This window comes from Diabrotica undecimpunctata, chromosome 1 (assembly GCF_040954645.1).
Source record: "Diabrotica undecimpunctata isolate CICGRU chromosome 1, icDiaUnde3, whole genome shotgun sequence".
Lineage (NCBI taxonomy): Eukaryota > Metazoa > Arthropoda > Insecta > Coleoptera > Chrysomelidae > Diabrotica > Diabrotica undecimpunctata.
Genome location: NC_092803.1, coordinates 199,651,678 through 199,667,817, shown reverse-complemented (window position 1 = coordinate 199,667,817; position 16,140 = coordinate 199,651,678). Strand labels below are relative to the sequence as shown.

General features: G+C 33.1%; 1 protein-coding gene across 7 annotated transcripts; it reads right to left on the bottom strand.

The window, feature by feature from the left end:
• Positions 1 to 420: 420 nt before the first annotated feature.
• LOC140442092 (uncharacterized) lies at positions 421 to 15,906 on the bottom strand. 7 transcript variants are annotated; one of them, XM_072533192.1, is made up of 7 exons: positions 15,710 to 15,906; positions 14,529 to 14,726; positions 13,249 to 13,383; positions 9,346 to 9,453; positions 4,997 to 5,092; positions 2,965 to 3,004; positions 421 to 1,011 (listed from the first exon to the last, which is right to left on the bottom strand). In XM_072533192.1, exons 2-7 carry the CDS (start codon positions 14,688 to 14,690, stop codon positions 449 to 451), a joined length of 1,104 nt encoding a protein of 367 aa, XP_072389293.1. In that variant the 5' UTR covers positions 14,691 to 14,726; positions 15,710 to 15,906; the 3' UTR covers positions 421 to 448. The 7 variants fall into 7 exon arrangements, with proteins under 7 accessions (XP_072389293.1, XP_072389265.1, XP_072389289.1 ...); XM_072533164.1 differs by lacking the exon at positions 15,710 to 15,906 and adding an exon at positions 15,406 to 15,702; XM_072533188.1 differs by lacking the exon at positions 15,710 to 15,906 and adding an exon at positions 15,345 to 15,479.
• Between the last annotated feature and the right edge of the window lie 234 nt (positions 15,907 to 16,140).

Sequence of the window (16,140 nt, the reverse complement as noted above, 5' to 3'; positions counted from 1 at the left end):
AGACATATATTTTAAGCAATTGATATTTTTCTTTTCTAAAGAAGTAAACATTAGCGTTCTTGGCGTTATACCTTTTGTTTCTCGTTTAGCTTATCAGTTCAGTATTTAACAGTAAATTTTTAGAATGTAAAGTCAGCTTAAGAAATTGTTGCCAAAACCAAATTATATTAAGTTAAATATAATTTAAAATACTGGGATATTCTACTTAGACGGACTTCAAGTATTCCTACTTAAAACCAACAACACTGAGTTCCAAGATTCCATAAGATTAACATAGTCCTATGCTGCTCTTACTGCAAAGTCACCGCGAAACGCAGAATAATTTTGCAGCCTTCCAAACCCTGCTATATATTTATTACTTGGAGTTTTAATCCTGTAATTTGCTAGTTAAGGGTGTAATGAAATCCATTGTTAAAAAAATAAAGAAATAAACAATATATTGAAATAATCATTCATCTTTACAGTCATTTTCTTTATGATATTTTAATACATTTTCAAAGTAAAAGTTCTTATAACATTTGAAACACCTAAACTTAGCTTTCCTGGTAGACGGTCTATGGTTGAGTTTGATGTGGGTTTTAATACATTTTCGATTTTTATTACATATTACACAAAAACTTTTACCAAATTTCTTTGAAACGTGTTTGGACCTCCATATACCTTTTGGTCCCTTATCACTTTTTGGCGGATGAACTTCGTCGTCGATATTCGGAGGATTACTCGTTTCTGCCTGTGGTTGTTCATTCCTTTCTGGTCTTTGTGAAGGTTCTACATCTTGGGAATTTTCTGCAGCATCTGTGTGTATCGTTGTTTCAGACGATCCCAGATCTTCTCTTTGAACTGGTACAGAATTAACTTGTGTCAATTCGGAAATTTCTACTATTGACGGAGGATTTTCTATTAAAAGTAATGAATTCTCTGGTGTTGAGCTTTCAGGAATATTGTTCACTTTGTTTTGCTGAGTCTTATTTAACTTTATTGATTCTTCACTTCGCTTTTTAGAAGAGTTACCTGAAAAAAATTATTCTATAAATTGATATTCGTTTTAAATCGCCCTGGTAGCTTGTTAAGACACTATACTGGGTGATAAACTTTTGTGACAAAGTCCGGTATATCATTTATTATATGAGTCACAAAAAAATATATTTACAAAAATAGGAGATGGCTGTAGGCTTCACATTTTAAAATCAGTTACAAATATTCTGGGTCTTCCATACCACTGTAACGCATCACAGATGTTTTTTTAAATGAAATTTAAATTTTCAATTTAAAACCAACTTCACTTTCTCGTTACAAAAAACAAATTTGTTAAAATTTATTTTACTAAATGCATTTATTTATTAAATATTAAAGCTAATCCATTTTTGTTAGATTTCGATTCCAACACTCTTAATTAGAATTAAGCTATTAGAACATAAGACAGCTAGATGGTCCAGGCGGCCCACTACTGCGATAAAACTAACTGCTCAAGTAATTGAAGATTTTCCAGAGATGACTGAAAAGGACCTCAAAGTATTTTTTTCAGAGAGCTCTTAGGTATCAAAACTCTACAAAACAATAATACGGTTCAGAGACCTGGACTCTAACAAAAAGTACTGAAAACATGTTAGGCTGTTTCGAGAGAAAAGTACTAAGGCGAACCTATGGAGCAGTGAATGACAATGGAGTGTGGAGAAGACGATACAACTTAGAACTTTATAGAATATACCAGGAACCAGATATCGTAAAACATATTGTAACGAAATAGCATGGTGATGGACGAATTAGAGGTGGGCTACTCCAGAATGTTCTAGTACATAATTACTTTTATATATAAGCATACCTTTTATGAGTTAAGTTTAGTTGATAAGATATTACCGAACTGTAAACTTATAAATAAATATATTTATATAAATTCGAACACTTCTTGATAGACCCATTGGTCAGAGAAGAAGAGGAAGACCCAGAACAAAGTTCCTTAATAACATCGATGAAGACATGAGAAATATGGGGATACGTGCTTGGCGAAGGGAGGCGATGGATAGGGACGACTGCAGAGAAATTCTTGAGGAGGTTAGGACTAACGCAGGGCTGTAAAGCCAGAATGAAGATGATTAGTTAGGTCAAGCCATTTACTACTTAGCCGATCAGATGGATAACAATGATGATATCAATTTAGTGTATATTATAATTATATTAAGTCAAAAATTATTCAACCAGAAAAAATACTTTTAGACTTATTTATCACATCAAATACTGACCCCGTAATAAACGAAGATAGTGACGAAGACCAAAACTATTATTGTAATGTATTTTGAACATTTTTTACTTTTTTTAAATTTTATAAAATTTCATTACTATTAATAAAAATTGAAAAAAAGGTCTAATATGAAATTAATAATGATAATATTTAAATTATAATCAACACTTAAATAAAGGAAGAAGGTGGGATAAAAATGGTTATTTTTTATAGTTAAATGAGGTTATGTGATTAAATTACATAAAAATTTCAGTTTTTTTCGAAATTGAGAGTATGTTTCGATCTGAAAATGACCAACATGACCCTGTTATTACAAAAAAAGGAAAAAAAACAATGAAAAATCGTCCTTCATTCACGAGCAGTTGAGACTATGTACTAAAAACATCGGAAAACATTATCAAAAAAGAGGGTTTGTCGTATTTTGAGCATGCTCTGATCTGAAAATGTCAAACCTGATCACGCTATTAGAAATATCGAAAAAAATATATCAAAAATCGTTATTTATGGACATGCAGTTGAGTTTATGCGCTAAAAACATGGTAAAATGGAGTAAAACACCAAAAAAATGGGTTTTTTTCGAATTTTGAAGATGTTCCGGAGAGAAAATGGCAAATCTAACCCCAGGATTCAAAATAAAGGAAAAAATACAAGAAAAATAATTATTTAAAGTACTAAACATTTTCAAAACTAGTCTGGTATAAAAATATGTGTCTAAAAATACTAACCTTTTTTATTTTTATCACGATTCGTCGCCGAATTTTTTTTCTGAAACAAACAAAAAATAAAATTAACAATTATTTTTTCAAATTAATATTTTATCTTCGTAGAAAAAGCGGACAGAAGAGGGATATTGACTTTTTTTTTATAAATTTAATATTAGGCCTGCATCTAACCAGGACGTGGCTCTTAACACTACGAAATACAAAAACTTTTCCCCGGAAAACCACATAATAATATCCATTCGGGCCGATCAAATTTCGGGGCTCACACTATGGTTAAAAAGAGAACACAACTTGGAGGAAGATTATCGATAATCGATCGGAATTGTACACCTCAAAACTGATTAACAAAATTAGTTTAAAAATGAAGTTTTTAATAATATACAGTGGAACCTCGATTAGCCGTCTCTCTATTAACGGTCGCCTCTGTTAACCGTCAGGGTCCATACATAAGTTTTATAACTACATAAATAAACATTTAGTCATCAATTCATTTTGTTTGAAAATTGCGATAAGCGATAAGCAAACGAAATTCGTTGAAATGTACACCGCACTTTTTTATGTAAATAATTTTTGTTCTTATTCGGGGCTCTGGATTAAATTTCAATTTAAATAGGTAATGGTTGGAAAAGTTTCAAGCTATGATCGATGAATATGGTTTGACACGCGATCAAGTGTTCAATGCGGATGAAACTGGTTTAAACTACGAAGCATTGCCAATGAAAACACTCTCTGCACTGTCTGAAAAATATGCATCCTGATTTAAAACGGAAAAGCAACGAATCACAGCAATGATGAGTTCAAATGCAAGTGGTGACCATCGCCTTCTATTATTATTTATTGGTACAGCAAAAAAAACCACGTTGTTTCAAGGACATAAATATGAACGCGTTTTCCGTTAACTACTACGCAGAACATAATTCATGGATGTCCCAGAAAATACTCGCTGACTGATTAAAAAAGGTATGTACCGCAAACCAAAATTTGTTTATCTATTTTTCTAACGTCTTGTTCTTTAGGTTTTTATACCGGACGCTCGGCAATACTTACAAGCAAAAAATTTGACACCAAAGGCGATTCTCATTTTGGACAATGCACCTGCTCATCCTGAAGCCGGTATGCTGCGAAGTGACGATAGAAATATCACGTGCTCTTTTCTGCCTGCGAATACAACATCATTGATACAGCCAATGATACAGAAAAAAAATTATTCAAAACCTAGTTATGGAAGAGAAATATTCTTTGCCAGAATACTGGAAAGCATACAATTTAAAACACGCAGTCGAAAACGCTGTGGATGCTTGGGCTGAAGTAATACATCGCGAGTATAGGAGCTTCGCTTCAAAAATACATAATAGATAGGAGACATAAGAATAATATTTGCATATTATGGAAGAAATGAAGGAAATTGTTTTCCTAAATTCTTCTAAAATTCACATCATCAAGTAAGTCTTGGGAATGACATATAGATGGCGTCACTAATAAAAGAATATGATTTAGAAAGTATTAAACTTAAAATGTCATCGGTCAAATTTTAAGTGCAATACCAAGTGACGCTACTTTCGTAAATTGTCCATTAAATCGTTATAATTACATCCATTAAAATGGAAAACATTAAAAAAGCACACAAAATCATAATTCGAAGGTGCTTGAGAGTTTTTGTTGTTCAATGTTAACTGGAGGTAATGAAAATGAATAATGTTACTTTGATATGCTTTTAGTTAAAACAAAAGAAATTTTAAGGACTTCGGTAGCAGGTATTCCCTCTTCTGACAGTGATAAAAGCTTGAAAACGACAAAGCATGCTTTGGATCACATTCTGCGAAAGATTGTCCCATTTCCGCACCATTAATCTTCTAAAGCCGCTGCCACAGTTCTTGACGTAACAATAGAATTTATGTTAATAGTGTAATAACCTGTCAGTAATAATAAATTGATATTAGCACCGTACTGAGTTTCCCCAGCTTAGATTAACGGCGCGAACAAACAACCTTGACAGTTTCAGTTATTTTAATGCAATGGAAAATAGAATACTTACTGATACACGTAAACAAAAATCAGGGCTTGAGTCTTCCAGTTCTGCGTCACTATTACTACTATCGAAGATCAGGGGTGCTATTGGACGAGTTCGAGCCTAAAATATGATATACTAGTTTGTGTACAGCAGTTGTAATCTTGTTATTGTGTTATACGAGAAATATAAATTTGCTGGATCTTTGCACGAATCTCATCAATCATATTTATATGAATTAAATTAATTAGTTAGTTAATATAAGAATTGGAAAATGTCAAAACAAACTATATTTTTCATTGATTTATTCTTTATAAAACAATAATACGCCCAGTGCTCACATACGGATCGGAAACATGGGCAATGACGACCCGAGATGAAGAGTTACTGCGAGTCTTTGAAAGAAAAGTATTGAGGACCATATATGGCGGAGTAAACGAACAGGGTCTGTGGAGAAGGCGATATAACTTTGAACTCTATAGACTTTTTGGTGATGCAGATATTGTGAAGACCATCAAAATAAACCGCCTAAGGTGGGTGGGCCACGTTATGCGGATGGATGAGAGTGATCCCACTAAAATAACTATGCTAAACAGGCCGATCGGAAGAAGAAGAAGGGGGCGACCTAAACTCAGATATCTGGACGATGTACAGGAAGATCTGAGGGAGATTGGAGTGAGGGGCTGGAGAAGACAGACAGAAATAATGAATTATTTTTAATGTTATAAGCAAAAATATGTTACAATATATTCTGTTGTTACAGTGTATACAGAATTAACTATTTCGGAGAATCCATGATTGACACGTGATTCTGGCTACTTTTGACCAGTTAGAAAGCGTAACTTTGGATAACTAATTTCATTATTTGTTTGCTAGACTAAGTTATTAGTCTGCTGTATGGTCAAACAAAGACCTTGACTATGACTATGGGCAGTGGTAGAAGGGGACTATTAACGTGCTTGTGTTGTGACTCAGCCTTAGTTCGCAGCAAAGTATATAACTGTATTTAGGAGATTGCATCTGCGTGGGAGTTTGTAAAGTCTTTAACAATTGTGAAATTATGGAGAGCCTTGATCAAATATCGAAAATTGTGAAGAACTACTGGTTGGAAAGAATGAACCGCCTGACCTTACAAGTTTAGTGAACTGAGTTTCTGGAGGAGAGAATGTGAACACAAGAAACTTGTAAGAGTTAACTACAGCCCTACCAAACCAGGATTTGAGCGTCTAATGGATGAAGTTACCCTAAAAAAGGCCAGGGAGAAAACGAAGAGGAAAGTGATGAAGAACAAGAAGAGTAGTTTGCATCTGGGGGAACTACTAGAATACCAGAATACTTAGAAGATCAGGATTAAGAAACACATTTTCAATCAAACAAGAAGAAACAAGTAACAGACTACATTCTTCTTCTTCTTACTTCTTTTGTCGATTGGTGACTTATCTCTTGCTATTTTGACGACACGGATCTCCTCCATTCTGTTTATGTGGTTATTCCATTCTTTTTTTTTTCTATTTTGCGTCCATTCATTTATATACTGCACGTTACATTTTCTTCAAATGTCTTCACTTCTCTTTCGATCTCTCAGCGTATTTCCTGTAATTCTTCTCAGTACTCTCATCTCTGCCGTTTCCAGTAGCCTTTGAGTTGTGGCTGTGTCGGGTCTTGTTACTGAGGCATATGTCATTATTGGTCTTACTCTGGCTTTATAAATTCTTGACTTCATCTCAGTGTTAATGTGTCTGTTTCGCCATATAGTGTTATAAAGGCATCCTACCAGTCTATTTGCTTTTTGTACTTAATCTCTCACTTCTTTGTCCAGGTCTCCATAGCTGGACAGTGTAATTACCAGGTATTTTATTTCCATTAATTGTTCAAAACTAATGTCATCAATTTCTATTTTACATCTGGTTGGTTCTTTACTGACTACTATTGTTTTAGTTTTCTGAGATGAGATTGTCATATTAAATTCTTCTGCTCTTATGTTAAATCTGTGGACCAGTCTTTGATTTTTATTTCTTTGTTTCCCATTCTGTATCCTCTTACTTTGTTAATGTTTTTGATGATTTCATCCATGATTAAATTGAAGAGCATGGGGCTCAATAAATCCCCTTGCCTTATTTCGCTGCCTATTTCTATAGGTTCTGTAAGTTGTCCATCTATTCTGACTTCTTTGTTGTTTTGGTAGATGTTTTTGATTAGTTTTTATAATGTTTAGGGGAACTTCTCTATTATACAGAGGATGGATTACACCTTTGAGTCTTACTCTGCCAAACGCTTTCTTTAGGTCAATCAGACACAGAAATGCTAGTCTATTATACTCTAATGATTTCTCAGTAATTTGCTTCATAACGAATAGTGCATCTGTACACGATCTTCCACTACGAAAACCCTCTGCATATAGCTTTTTAGGTAGTCAATTCACGTATCCTTTTCTATGTGTTTTGGTTCTATTAGTTCCTTTAACTCCGTTCTTTGACCTCTTATGAAGCGCCATATTTCCTTTTGCAGACTGTAAACATCATGTTCCATTTCTTTCGATAAGCGTTCCCAGTGATTATTTTTTATTTTTCTTACAGTGCATGTGTTTCGTTTCTAATTGTCTTGTAATTATGGTATGCCTCTTGTGTTTTGGTTGACATGTATTTCAGGTAAGCTTTTTTCTTTTCTTTACGTTTTTCCTTCACTTCTGTACAAAGATTACATTCAAAAAGTAAGTATACATTGAAATTTGTAAATTAAAGCTTTAAATGACCCTAAATTTTTATTTTTTGTTTTTATTTGACTTCTTTTAATCAGGAAGTTTATTTAGTGGCTTGTTAGCGATTTTCGTTATCCACGACAACTGTGCCAATCAACCCCATGGATAAACAGGAGTTTATGGAATTTAAAACGCGATGTCAGTTACAAAACTCAAAATTCCCTGTGAGATAATCAATTAGCGTACATTGTCGCATAGCGTACTTTGATACATGCATTCTAGAAGAAAAGGGACGTAATATAAAAATGATGCGTGAAAGATGTCAATTTCGTGCAAATATCCAACATAAAGCCTGTATTTAGTATAATTTACGTAACAACAGCTTAAACAAATAAATACGGACATAGATTTCTCCCTCGAACTCAAATGTAAGCCCAAAAGCATTTCCATATTTATTAAGCCCATAAGTTCTTCTTCTTTGTCATTTGTGCCTTTTTATGTAGAGATTATTTAAGTTATTGGACTAGTGCAGCAGAAACTCAACACATACTGAAAAACTGATGACAGATGGAGTCAACATTATGAGTTATTTGGGAGGAAATTGTGAAACCGGAAGACTATACTTCCGGTTTCATGAGAAAACATATTAAGTGTCTGGGAGGGAGAAACTAAACAGATCTAGAATAACTGATGATGAATTGGTGTCAAAAGGAAGAGTTATGAGAGAAATTATGAAACTGGAAGAGAATACTTCTTGTTTGGTGGGAAAACATGTTGGATATGTGTATCAAATGGGGAAACTCAACAGATACAGAAAAACTGATGATGGATGAAGTCCACATTAAGAAGGAATTTGTGAAACCGGAAGACTATACTTCCGGTATCGAGAGAAAACACTTAAGACACGTGACTGAGAAGGATAAATAGTATACAGGTAATATTATTCCTACTTACTAAAGAAATTACCTGTGTGAACTAGCTGAATGATAAAAACTTTATTGTATAGTATACTTGTATCTATAATACAGATGTGTCATCGCTGTTAAAAAAAATAAAAATTGCCACATTTTACTTTTTTTCTATGCCAGGTTCTATGCATTTAAGCCATATAAAACTTGAATTGATGAATTTTAGCGCAACCTGAGAGAACAAATGTTGCGATTCAGTGGTTGAAATCAAAAACTGATATAACTAAAATATTGATCAGGCAAGATTAGCATTTAAAAACTAAAAAATTATATTTTAAGGCGTCACTCAACATCAATTTGATGTATTTCAGTTCATCAGTATCTCAGTTCTCTTATACGACAGTGAAACCTGAACACTCAAAATATATACTTAAAGACACAGATCTTCAATCGAAGATGGTAATATAAAAAAGAAGAAATGTCTCTATGTAGCCTGTCTAATCCATAGTTGTAGTGGTGCGATAACAACTTGATAGGAAGCAGCAGAAGTGGTGGTTTAATGGAGGCAATATTAGCACTCAGATAACTTGTTCATTTCTCATAAATATACTCACTACAATTTTAGGACATTATATCTCTCTACAAGTACTCTTAAATAAAAACGATAACACTGAGGCATATCTGTATAATACAAAATTGATGTTTGAAATGACTCTAGATAGATAACTAGTAGCTAAAAAACAAGGACAAGACACTTAAATGGAGCTTACTTTATTATGGGATTGATGATCACCAACAATTTCATTATTATTATTCAAAGTGTTATCTACAAGGAAATCGAAGGAAACATCTCCGTTTGGATGATTGCAGCTTCCTACCTGAAAATGTTGCAGAATGTTTGTAGAAACGTTCAAAGTTGATTGTATTTTTGATAATAATCTTATTTTTACAATTATTCATTGGCATAAATATTCAGTGCCATTTTATACCATACTAAAAACCGCTTATTGTAGTGTATACTATAATAAAAATATCTAATTACTGATACCGTCTGAAATTATTTGCGCACGAGCGTGTTTATATGTCTGTATGAATACGTGTGTGTAGAAATACCAATTGAATGTCCTTTAAGTCGGACTAAAAACCCAAAATAGATTCCTATATAACAAAAATAAAAGGTCAAAGAACCAAAGAAAAACAAACGACGCTAGAACCGGAAACACCAGAAATGACCACAAATGAAGAACTTAATATAAATGTACAGGAAGTTCGGAAAATACTTAAAAACCAGAAGAATAGAAAAGCAGCAGGTAAAGACGGGATACCAAACGAATTACTGAAATATCGTGGAGCGGCAATGACAGAACAATTAACAACATTAATTAATAAAATTGTAAAACACAATAAAATATCGGAAGAATGGAGAACGAGCGAAATAATTCTACTATTCAAAAAAAAGAGATAAAAAATAGCCAGAAAACTACAGAGGTATAAACTTATTAAAAAATACGCTAAAACTTACAACTAAAATTTTAAAAGTGCTAATAAATCAAAGGATAAGTTTAGCAGAAGTTTTCGTAGTGGAAGATCGTGTACAGATGCAATATTCGTTATAAAGCAAATAACTGAGAAATCTTCTTCTTCTCATTGCGCCGTCTCCTTTCGAAGGTTGGCGATCCAAATGGCAATTGTAGTTTTGGAATTTTCGCTGCGCGAAAGATCTCTGCGGATGAGCGGTCGAACCATCTCCTCAGGTCTTTCAGCCACGAGTTCTGGCTACTGATCTTTTGCCCTGTACTTTTCCTTCCAGTATAACTTGAAGTAATTCATATCTTTCGCCTCTCAACACATGACCCAAGTATTGCATTTTCTGCAATCACTAGGGTATGAGAAATCACTGAGAAATCACTAGGGTATAATAGACCAACATCTCTGTATCTGATTGACCTAAAGAAAGCGTTTGACAGAGTAAAACTCAAATATGTAATATACATCTTCTGTATAATAGAGAAGTTGCCCTAAATATTATAAAAACTATAGGAAACATCTACAAAAACACCAAAATGGAAGTCAGAATAGATGGACAACTTACAGAACCTATAGAAATAGGCAGCGGAATAAGACAAAAGGATTCATTGAGTTCCATGCTCTTCAATTTGATCATGGATGAAATCATCAAAAGCGTTAAGGAAGAGGGTACAGAATGGAAAAAAAAAGAAATAAAAATACTCTGTTACGCAGACGACGCAATATTGATAGCCCAAGATGAATATAGTCTGCAAAGACTGGTCCACAGATTTAACATAAGAGCAAAAGAATTTAATATGACAATCTCATCTCAGAAAACTAAAACAATAGTAGTCAGCAAAGAAATAACCAGATGTAAAATAGAAATTGATGGGGCATCAGTATTGAACAAGTAATGGAAATAAAATACCTGGGAATTACACTGTCCATGGAGACCTGGACAGTGTAATTGGAGAAATTGAAAATGGAAAATCTAAATGGAGAACAGCTCTCAAAGGAATGGACGGAGGCATATATGACATCTATATTGAAGAAAGGAGATAGAAAACGATGCGAAAACTACAGAGGAATAAGCGTAATATTATCAACAGGAAGATTATATGAAAGATACTGCGAGAAAAGATAGAGCAAGCGATAAAAGGCAAAATCGGGGAGGATCAGGCAGGCTTCACGGCAGGAAGATCATGCATAGACCACATATACACACTAGAACAACTATTGGAAAAGAAAAAGGCAAAAAATAGAGATATACATTTGGCATTTGTGGACCTGAGAAAGGCATATGACTCTGTACCAAGGTCAGAACTATGGGAGACAATGTACAAATTAGAAATATAGAAGGAACTCATAGAAGCTACAAAAGCTATGTATAAAGAAAATAAAGTGTCCATTAAAATTGGAACAAGAATCATAGGAGACTTCACCACAACAAAAGGGCTCCTGCAGGGTTGTTCCACATCTCCAACCCTATTCAAAATATACTTAGAGAAAGCCTTGACTACATGGAACAAAAAATGCGAAGGCATGGGAGTACCGGTTCAAAACGAATACCTATATATGCTAAAGTTTGCAGACGGTCAAGTAGTGATTGCATAAGACCAAGAAGAAATCAGTTACATGATGAAGAAACTACAAGAAGAATTTCTAGGGAAACTATAAGGCTGGCCTTGTAGTTTCCCTACACCTCGTGAAAACAGAGTACTTATCTACAAGTGAAGAAGATATAGAAGATCTACAGATTGAGCAAAGATTAGGACAAACAAGAACAGTAATCTTGTAACGATGAGTCAAAGCCATCACCGTTAAACCAGCGTGCGCGCGAACCAACCCATGAAGTAGGAGTGTATCGACAGTTGAAAGGGCAAAACTAATTACACAGCTCCGCTATATAAACCGCAACATTTCCTCATAGAGAGAGAGAATCGACAGGTGTTGACTGAAGGTTCTCTTCTTCCCTACCCCGGCTTGTGGACGTGTTGAGTTCACAAGTTGTTCCGTCTCCCATACCGCCGCTATCCGAAGAGCGTGTTGAGCTCTTCACTACCCGTACTCTGAAGCAGTCGTGTTGAGACTGTCGAGGAGTGTCCTATTAACCCGAATCACTTAAGGGACGTGTTGAGTTCCTTTCCTTCCTTTGTACCTATCGTCCGCTGTTATTAAATCGATACAACGTTACCGTAAAATTTCAGATACACACTCGCTTGCCGATAAGACTAGTTCCATATGACAAGGTCAAGCTTAATTTGAATAAATAGGCCAGGTACTGAGAAGACTAAACCAAATTGTAAATATGTACATAAGATTTTTGTCAATTTAATTTAAGGAAGACAATAAAGTTTTATTTTTATTTTGAACTCTGTCTCTGACTGTCGAAAAGCTACCCGGATAGTGACTCCCACGAGAGGACATCACAATCTGACAACTTAACTCAGTATGGTGGGATAGACATCTAAATATGAAGACAAAAACATAGATTTATAAAACATTAGTGCAAAGTATTATGATATATGGGGCTCAGAATTGGATTATAAACAAGAAAAACAGCAGTAAGATAGTGGGAACAGAGATCGAATTCCTGTGAAGATGCTGCAGAGTAACAAGAATGGATAGGAGAAGTAATGACGAAATAAAGCAAAGAACATCAATAGAAACAGACATACTAACATTTAGAACAAACAAAACTACATACTAACATATTTAGAACAAAAACTAAAGTGGTATGGACATGTAAGAAGAACTAGCGACAGCAGATGGATAAAGAGAATAACCGAATGGAGAATCTCTAAATATATATATATATATAAAAGGTCAAAACCTCATAAGTCAAAATTTTAAATTTTTTAGGAGAGTGAAAAAACTTTAATATTTAGTACATATTTTTTCTTTCTTAGTATATATTTAAATATTACTTAAAAAAAAACATGCCAATGCATAGTTTTCATGAATCTGGGGTTTTGCCAGAACATTCGGAACAATATTTTCAACCCAAATCCTCATAAATCTAAAAATGGCCAATTTTTGACTTGTGGGTTTCAAAATTTACCTATCGATATACATAAAAAGTATAGACATATTATATTGTTATGGTAACTTAATCAAATTAGATGTTTCCATGCCAGTGTTTTATTAAAAATTATGGAACTTACTGATTCACTTCTGCTTCCTGCTGACTTATTTCCTAGTTTTATCCTTTTCCTAGGTTTGATTGTTTCCTCTATGTCTGATTTGTTAGGACTGCTATTGCTGTCATCAGATATACATATCACTGGCACAATTGGGGCCTAAAAAAAATCAAGAAATAGAAACAAGATATACTAGTAAAACTGGGTCAATTTTTTGTGAATTATGTTTCAACAAATACTCAGATTTTGCCCTACTAAGTTTTAAACTGTTTTTTTGATAGCTTGTCTCCACTATTCTAGTGTTAGCTGTAAATTTCAGTATTTCATAATAATCTTTCCTATTTTTTTTTTCATCTGTTGAAAAACATAATCATAAATCATCATCATTCTCTCTTTAAAAGGTTCAGACAGTTCCCCTGGGTTCATACTCTACAATAAACTTTTTTTTCAAGTGTTAGATTTGTTAAATTTACCAATTGATTTGGTATTTCTAGCTCTTTCATTGCTTTGAATATTTCTCTTCTATTTACAGAGCCATAGTAGCTTTAATTTGGACAGAATATAGTATACAATACCATGTTATAAAGACTACATTCAACATTTAACAAACAGTCTACACATGTATTCGCTGTAAGCTTTCCATTCTGACTTTAACAAACAAAGAATAGCTAATAGATGATCACTTTAAGGGGTTGTACCCTTTTGTTATTTGTACAAAAACTTAGTATCATTAGAACCCCTTGCAATATCAAGTTCGCTTTGGATTATAGTGAATATTTATTAGTTTTATAAACGATAATAAAATTAAACAAAATTGTATTTAACAGCAAATTAATCCTTTGGGTTATTCAGCTCATGTAAGTAGATGAGTTGCACTCAATGAAGGCACTATATTACTGTCCTAAATACATATATCTTTTGTACTAGCATAATACATTATTGGCATTGTTATATCAGATAAATATGAAACAGGAATGTATAAAGCACCTACATCAACAATTATTATTTGTAATTTGAGAATTTATCCTAAACATGGGGATTTTTTAGTGTTATATTGAGCTTTATCACCTTTAAATAAATAATATTTACCAATTATCACAATTTACTAAGGTATATACTTCATAATTTATACTTCTGCTATAACTGTGAAAGCAGATGTGTTATGAGTGTATCTTTTTAATAGTACTCTATATAAAATGTGAACACAGTTATGCAAGTTTTTAGTTATCATCTCCTCCCCCCACCTTCCAACAGTACACAGACTATCATATATTAATCCGAGAGGAGATATTATAAATGCTTACCTGTATGATAACTTTCTCTGCTCTAGGACTACTGGAAAGTTCTTTTTTTACAGAATTAAATCCTTGAAGCTGTAAGAATTCTGCAGCTGCTTTAAATTCAGTTTCGTCGTCTATATGACACATAATATCTCCTTTATACATGTACTCCAAGACATACCTCATAACTAACTTTGAAAACTGTCTTAAATTTATTGTTTTCTATAATAAAATTAATAATCAATGAAATGAATATACAGTAGAACCTCTATAAGTCGAACTTCAAGGGAGACGCCAAAAATTCAAGTTATAGAGTTTTCAACTTATGGAGGATTTCGACTAGGCGGATTAAGGTGAATTTTGATTTGAAATAAAGAGGTTGAAAGTCATTCTTACTAATTTTTTATTAACCATTTAATGTATTTTAACCGAAAATTTCTTAGTGGGAATTTTCAGATGAAAGAAAGTAGATTTATATACTAGAATTTTTTTTTAGAAAACAGTGAAATTCAATCTAACTTGTGTTTATGGCAAGCTTTAAATTTATGTATTGAACTTGGATAAATAATTTAAAAACAATAAGCGTTTACATCTAAACAATTGCATACATATACAGGATTTATATCAATATACAGGAATCAAACAACATCTTTTCACTAATTTGTATGGGTATTTGGTACTAGTGTAGTAAGACGGAACAATGTCTAGGGAGATCAAATTTATATAAATGAATTCTGCTTCACTTACTAATGATTGTGCAATGATTTATATTCTTTAATTATAATAAAATTATTAGTGTTGTATGTTTTTAACAGTTGCTACTGGGAAAGTTATATTTACCAAATACAGTGAGTTTCTTTAAAATAGTTAATATCAGTAGTAAATATTGCTTATAAATTACCGGTTCTGCTCTCTGATATTCTACCATTTGTCCGATTATTGGACTTTCACCAGCCAGAACAACACAATGAGCCGAAATTATTCCATCTTTTACTAATATTTCTGTGTCTACTAACTCGCCATTCATATACATATTATATAGTTTATCTTTTAACACAATTTTTCCATTTGAAGATATTCTAGGCATTTTAAATTATGTTTTTAGTAATTTCCATTTAAATTTTTACTTTTAGTACAAGGAATTCAGTCTTAATCTTCCTTAAACCCCTCATAGTCATATTTAAAACTAAAACAATAATAAATACCAACAAATAAATAAATACAAATACAGGTTATAGCATCTTCTTTTTCTTCTGGTTTTTAAATTCACGAGCACAAACAAAATAAATAATCTAACGACTATTTCTATGTTTCTGGTTATATTCAGGAATTTGTAGGGGCGACTGGGAAAAAATAATCGTTTTAAATATGCGATCAATAGTAAACAATATAGTAGTCTTTAGTGATGAATACTATTCATCACTAAAGAGCTCATGGATAATTAAAATTGCCAATTTTAAGGACACGATGGCCACGAGTGATAAGTAACGTATTCTTCTCAAACGGTTGTCCTTTTTTACTTTTACTTTTTATCTTTCCCATACCACAGAATAAAAATAACAATCAGAATGCCCACTCTCAGATGCCGCCTTTGAAGTTTGTCAGCAAGTGATCGCCATATTTTAAACGGAAGCAT

Bases quoted from the DNA above. Each gene is read 5' to 3' on its own strand.
- LOC140442092 (XM_072533164.1), bottom strand. From the start codon at position 15,591: ATGCCTAGAATATCTTCAAATGGAAAAATTGTGTTAAAAGATAAACTA. The intron at 5,093-9,345 runs GTAAGCTCCATT...ATCATATTTTAG, and splicing joins ATCATCAATCCCATAATAAA to GCTCGAACTCGTCCAATAGC. The intron at 3,005-4,996 runs GTAAGTATTCTA...TGTTTGTTTCAG, and splicing joins ATTTTTGTTTACGTGTATCA to AAAAAAAATTCGGCGACGAA.